General features: G+C 44.3%; 1 protein-coding gene across 1 annotated transcript; it reads left to right on the top strand.

The window, feature by feature from the left end:
- Positions 1-1,109: 1,109 nt before the first annotated feature.
- Positions 1,110-6,019, top strand: CRR42 (DUF3148 family protein). Its single transcript, XM_087385886.1, has 4 exons — positions 1,110-1,227; positions 1,308-1,415; positions 5,000-5,351; positions 5,454-6,019. Exons 2-4 carry the CDS (start codon positions 1,376-1,378, stop codon positions 5,548-5,550), a joined length of 489 nt encoding a protein of 162 aa, XP_087242012.1. The 5' UTR covers positions 1,110-1,227; positions 1,308-1,375; the 3' UTR covers positions 5,551-6,019.
- Positions 6,020-6,392: the final 373 nt, after the last annotated feature.

Here is a 6,392-nt window from a genome sequence, read left to right as displayed (position 1 = left end):
CACGACCCGAGGACCTATGCTACACTTGTGAACACCTATGCTACAAAGAGCAACAACATGAGTGTAGGTGACTGACACCCTCCTACTTGCACTTGGGAAAGAACAGTGACAACAATCGCTAATGCATGAGAAGGTGTTGGATACTTTGTATATCCTATGAACATCTTAATGTGACATACCACTTTTTTCATCCATGAACATCTATCCCATATCCCAAAGTTGAGGTCTCGTGATGTTATTCAAACATCTTACAAACTTGGTCTCTAAAGAAATCTTGAGCTACAAGATTGCATGAGAGGCAAATGTAGACAAAGCGAATGCGAGGTAGTAGAAACAAATGGTTGAAGGGCCTAAGAGGAACATAGGGAGGTGTTCGAAGAAGATGATGGTGAATGGGACCGCAAAATGAATAACTAACAACAAGAATGTAATCTGTTCTAAGTAAACCGTTGCACTTGTGTTGTTAAGTTGACAAGGAATGCAAGGAAAACCTTCCTATGTTGGAGTAAGCACTCGTTAGACACGAATATAAAGTGGATAATCAAGCAGCGAAGGGTGACCTACCTTATGTATATAGAGCTGGACACACTTTCCTTCCATCGTCTGATGATGTGGCCTCACCGTCTTGATTATCCACTTTCATATGTATATAGAAAGTGGATAATCGTGTGAACCCACTCCAATCGTTTGACGGTGTGACCCCACCGGGTTCAGACGGTGTGGCTGCCACCCCTGTCTAAACCCAGTAATTTTTTTCCTTGTCCATGTAGTGGCCTGCTGGTTGGGATTGCACTTTTTGTAATAGACAAATGGGATCCCACTAGAGTCCGGTCCCGACAATTCATCTGACTGATGAGTCGCTGGGATCACACAACCTGTCCGCCCATGGGAGAGGAAATAGAATTGGAGGATGGCCACGGGGTGTGATGGTTCACACCACCCGGCATTCAGTAGGCTACTAATGTATGTCACCAAAGTGTGATTGGTGTAGCGATAGAATGGGCAACGAGTGGGCAGCCTGGATGGGCGTGGCACAAATCTTTAGTGTGAGTGTTCAGGAAGGTCGCTCCTATTGGGCCAACGAGGACGAGAGTGAGTCACACGAGCGGAGGGGGTACCGAGTCATTCTGAACGAGTGAAGAGTGTGAAACGTGTCTAAATGATATCTCATCTGGTTTGCGGCCAACTCTGAGATCATCTACTTCCAGGAGGACGCGTGAAGAAAATGTGAGCCTCTTCTCTCTGTTTTGTTGTACGAGTCTTTTACTTGGGTGTATGCACTCAGCCCTGTGCTTGGCTGCATGTAGCTGCTGCGGCGCACTTCGGTGCTCGCGATTTCTGCCCAAGTCGTCTGTGGCGTTTACAGAGTATAGCAATGCCGTCCTTGCACATGAATACTGGCGCTGCATTAGAGGGTACGTAACACAATATATCTATTGCAAATTCAGGAACCACGAGTGCATGAAGCATTACAACTAATTCGGAACATAGTTCAGGCAGGGGGCTTGTCTTTGAAGACGGGTGAGTAGTCCAGGTTCGAAGGGATTGAGGAGCCTTGCTCTTTCTTCTGCACCGCTGTTTCTGCCTGGTCCCAGGCCTCCGAGCTTAACATGTGTGAATTAGAATCATCGATCCATGTATCCGATGGGTTGTGGCTCACGAGCACACGTTCATTAGGGAGCGTGAGGATGCTTAATATTTCGCATGGCTCTGTCCCCTGTGTTTTGGGGGGACTCATCATCACATAAACCTGCAAATGCATTTGCGCCCGTGTCCTCTGGGAAGGTCGACTGTGTCAGTGTCTCATGGCCATTAACTCCGTCACTTCTGTGTTTTCATGTCGGGAGTACGGTGCTACTTCAATGTCTTCTTCCTGGCCTGAATTGAAAGAGAATTGGCCAAAAAGCACAAGACCCAGAGGACGCGGGCTCACCACGTAATCAGACGACTTACTGCACCTGCATAGCTTTCTTTATAGAAACTGAAAACTTTGTAATTTAAAGGCCAAATGTGGGTAACACAGGAAGCCAAAGTGATGTACTTTCTTTGTCAATGACCGTGTCCGTGCTCTTGAAGACACCCCTCCTAACTGAACCTTGTCCATGTGGCCTTGAAGATGCTCTGCTTGCCATATTGCCCTCACACTTTGGAATGCCTTTATGAAGGAAGAGAACACCCAGGCATCCAACAATCATAGCCTATGACAGGTATGGGAGGGCAGCGTGACAACGCCCAGTTACATTGCCTTCGATATCAACTCCACTAGGACATTAGAAGTATATCCATCTAGGATTAGTAAATTTCAATTTGTAGTGGCGTGTGGGGCTGGGCAAGGTCCCTTGAAGTGCTCCAGCCAGCTGAGGAACAACTCATCTGTCATCCAAGCTTTCTCTTCGTGCGAAACACAGTAGTATCATCACAATGTTCAATGTAATAGCCCTTTTACCTTAAATAATGTAGCATATGGGTAGATTATGTCTGGCTGCATTCAGACAGTAGAGGAGAGGGAGCCTCTTGTACTGCTTTGGTGGATAATTGCGCTTTGCATACATTGCCTAGATGTTGTAGTGGAAAGTGTTCATCACATCCAGTCTGAAGTGCAGTGCCTTGGAATAATGCAGCCTCTCAGCTATATGGATGCTGAATTCTGGATGCCGATGCTTGACATCCAGTCTAAAGTGCAGTGCCCTGGAATAATGCAGCCCCTCAGCTATATGGATGCTGAATTCTGGATGCCGATGCTTGAATTCAGCTATATGGATGCTGAATTCTGGCTGCATTCAGACAGTAGAGGAGAGGGAGCCTCTTGTACTGCTTTGGTGGATAATTGTGCTTTGCATACATTGCCTAGATGTTGTAGTGGAAAGTGTTCATCACATCCAGTCTGAAGTGCAGCGCCTTGGAATAATGCAGCCCCTCAACTATATGGATGGTGAATTCTGGATGCCGATGCTTGAACCCATTACACCAGGACTCGTCAAAAAGCCCAAGCTGGAAAGAGTGGGGTCAATCTGGCATAGTTCCCTTAGAATAAGGGGCTACTTACTAAGGAAAATGGATCCATATGCGGGAAAACCTGGTCAAAGTGAGCTACAAGCATCCAAAGCAAAGGGCTTGGAAGACAAGGCCATTATATAGGCCAACAGGCGGTGCAGTTTGGGGCAGTTTCAGTTGGCCTGTCTGCAGATCTGGGTCTGCTATTTTGGGGGCATACAGCCCCTACATACAGATCCCCAGCCTTGGGCTCTTCCACTCATTCATACAGCCTCAGCATTGGCTGCTTTGCAGAGCAGCAGGGACACCAGGAGTCGTCCTTTGGTGCCTCAGTTTTAGGTTGCAGGTCCAGCAGCAGGGAGGTCCGCAGGTACACTGCAGAGTTAGGTCTTTGGTGCCTCATATTTGGGCTGCAGTTCTAGCAGCAGGGAGATTCGGAGATCCACGAATTCAGAAGCCTTGTACCTCACCACTGGAATCAGGGTTGCTGTAGCTAGTGAGGAATATGGGCTTCACGGGCTTGCTCTTATATAGCCACCAGTCATAGTCGGTTAGACCTTCCAGCTAATTCGTTGAGTTTAGTTCCAACACTTGCCCTGTCTTCCAAGCCCTTTGCTTTGGATGCTTGTAGCTCACTTTGACCAGGTTTTCCCACATATGGATCCATTTTCCTCAGTAAGTAGCCCCTTATTCTAAGGAAACTATGCCAGGATTGACCCCACTCTTTCTAGCTTGGGCTTTTTGACGAGTCTGGTGTGATGGGTTCAAGCATCGGCATCCAGAATTCAGCATCCATATAGCCGAGGGGCTGCATTATTCCAAGGCACTGCACTTCAGACTGGATGTGATGAACACTTTCCACTACAACATCCAGGCAATGTATGCAAAGCACAATTATCCACCAAAGCAGTACAAGAGGCTTCCTCTCCTCTACTGTCTGAATGCAGCCAGACATAATCTACCCATATGCTACATTATTTAAGGTAAAAGGGCTATTACATTGAACATTGTGATGATACTGCTGTGTTTGGCACGAAGAGAAAGCTTGGATGACAGATGAGTTGTTCCTCAGCTGGTTGGAGCACTTCAAGGGACTTTGCCCAGCCCCACAGGCCCCTACAAATTGAAATTTACTAATCCTAGATGGATATAGTTCTAATGTCCTAGTGGAGTTGATATCGAAGGCAATGTAACTGGGCATTGTCACGCTGCCCTCCCATACCTCTCATAGGCTACGATTGTTGGATGCCTAGGTGTTCTCTTCCTTCATAAAGGCATTCCAAAGTGTGAGGGCAATATGGCAAGCAGAGCATCTTCAAGGCCACATGGACAAGGTTCAGTTAGGAGGGGTGTCTTCAAGAGCACGGACACGGTCATTGACAAAGAAAGTACATCACTTTGGCTTCTAATCTTCTGCGAGTTCTACTGGCTTTAACCACTTCTATATATGTTCCAAGGGGAGGGATATCTCTCTGGAAAATCAACAGTCTATTTAAGTGCCTTGGGCCACCTCCCAACATGCAGAGGGGATTCAATATTCTGTACTTACTTTTCATCTTTAGTCACTTCAAAAGGTACTTGGCAATTGTACCTAAGGGGGATGATGCTTTTGTCTCATTATTTTCTTGATTGTCCAGAACTGTAGCACCTGTACCTAAGCAGGAAGATTTTTGGTGCATGCTGCTTGTGTTTGCTTCATAATATGGAAAAATAAAATAGCTGATTTCTTTGCCATTCCATGAAGCTATGAGCTTCTAGGTTTCTGTTTTTGTCGAGTTTGTAAGGATGTCAATTTTGATCATCTGATTTCCTAAATCTAGGTATTGCTCATCCTAGTGTTTATTACATTTTGTTGATCTCTTCTTTTCTTGGTGTTGGATTGTCATTTTTTGCTTCCGTAATGGACATGCTCATCTGAGTTTGGAAATATACTTCTTCATCCATTTGTTCCATGTACAGATTTAATAGATTGTGCACTTTTTTATATTTCTGTTTCCTATGGTAGGCAAGTTCCCACTATTGCTCCAATCACATTTGAGAAAGGAGACAACAGTAATGGTCAAGGATGCTCGCTTTCTTTCTCCGAACTTATCTCCACTTTTTCGTCACACTGGTGGGCAATCTCATTTGTACATGTATCCTGATATTTCTTCTAAATGTCAACTGCACCTTCGAGTTCATCGTCACCTCATCAGAGTCTCTGCCTGTGATACGACTTCTGATTCACCCAGAGATGAGGATCTCAAAGTTGGCAGTCCTATCATCATTGTTGAGGCTCCCCCTATTCTGAAAACAGCAGAACCCATGCCCATGCTGAGAGCAAACTCTGGTCTCATCAGGCCTGGAGATGCTGGAAGGTAGCTACCCGTACGATGTTGGAATCCTGTTGTTTACTACCACTTATAGATCCAATATAGTGTCATCTTTCTTATTACTCCTTGTTTGATGTGGAAATGCAGAATAATCAGCAGAAGACCTAAAGATGTTTGGGCAGTTCGATTGGCTGTTGGGGCATATCTCATCGATCGAAAATACTTTAAACCATTAGATATTTAATATAGAATGTGGCCTCACTTTAGTGCCATTGCTTACTTTGTAATTTGAGATTAACCAGTGCGTCCTTTTGCCATCTTTGGCAATGTGATGAAGCAAAAGTACTCGCTTCATTTGAGCCATTCTCAGGTGGTGGGTTAGTTTAACCATATTGGAAGAAGCTCTGTCCAGGGGGGTGGGGTGAGATTTACGGTGACCTTAAATATTTTGAATGGAGTTTCATGTCATCTTATTAGATGCTATTGCTGTTGTGAGGAGCTTGGTCTTGGGGGGTGGGGTGAGATTTACGGTGACCTTCAATATTTTGAATGGAGTTTCATGCCATTTTATTAGATGCTATCACTGTTGTGAGGAGCTTGGTCTCGGGCTTGTCAAGTTTGACCACTCCAATGTTTGGGGGTGCTATCTTGTAATAATTCATCTTTTGTAATAGTAAAAAAAATTTGTTTAAGGATTGGGAATTTGAGGTGGCAAAGGCACAATTATGTTGAGTTGTATGTTATGTTCTTTTCGAGCGTCTTGAATGTGAATAAGGTTTTGTGAGCAGCAACATATATGAGAACCCAAGAATGGGCAAATTTATCCTTGATCAGGTGCGTTTTGAGCCAAGGGATTTCATATTTGAAAGTAGTAATTCAAAGTTAATAAATGAATTTAAAGGGAAAAATATTGAGGAACCCAAATAAGAAAAGGAAAATGAAATTGGAAGAAAATAACAGGCAATTTCTTTTTTGTGAGGGGATTTAGAATTTTGGACTTTAGAAAAACAAAAATTGAATTTGTACCATTGGATATATTCTAGTCTTACAAAGGTATATATATGTATAAGTAGTGACCATTTGTCT

The sequence above is a fragment of the Dipteris shenzhenensis genome, chromosome 15 (genome assembly GCF_047967505.1).
Source record: "Dipteris shenzhenensis isolate YYH24624 ecotype China chromosome 15, Dip_SZ_1.0, whole genome shotgun sequence".
Lineage (NCBI taxonomy): Eukaryota > Viridiplantae > Streptophyta > Polypodiopsida > Gleicheniales > Dipteridaceae > Dipteris > Dipteris shenzhenensis.
Note: the sequence above shows the minus strand (reverse complement) of the source record. Positions and strands in the feature narration are given on the sequence as shown.

What these genes read in the sequence shown, in the direction of transcription:
- CRR42 (XM_087385886.1), top strand. Translation starts at nt 1,376, where the DNA reads ATGCCGTCCTTGCACATGAATACTGGCGCTGCATTAGAGG. An exon ending in TACTGGCGCTGCATTAGAGG is followed by an intron (nt 1,416 to 4,999) that starts GTACGTAACACA and finishes TTCCTATGGTAG; the next exon opens with GCAAGTTCCCACTATTGCTC. An exon ending in AGGCCTGGAGATGCTGGAAG is followed by an intron (nt 5,352 to 5,453) that starts GTAGCTACCCGT and finishes GTGGAAATGCAG; the next exon opens with AATAATCAGCAGAAGACCTA.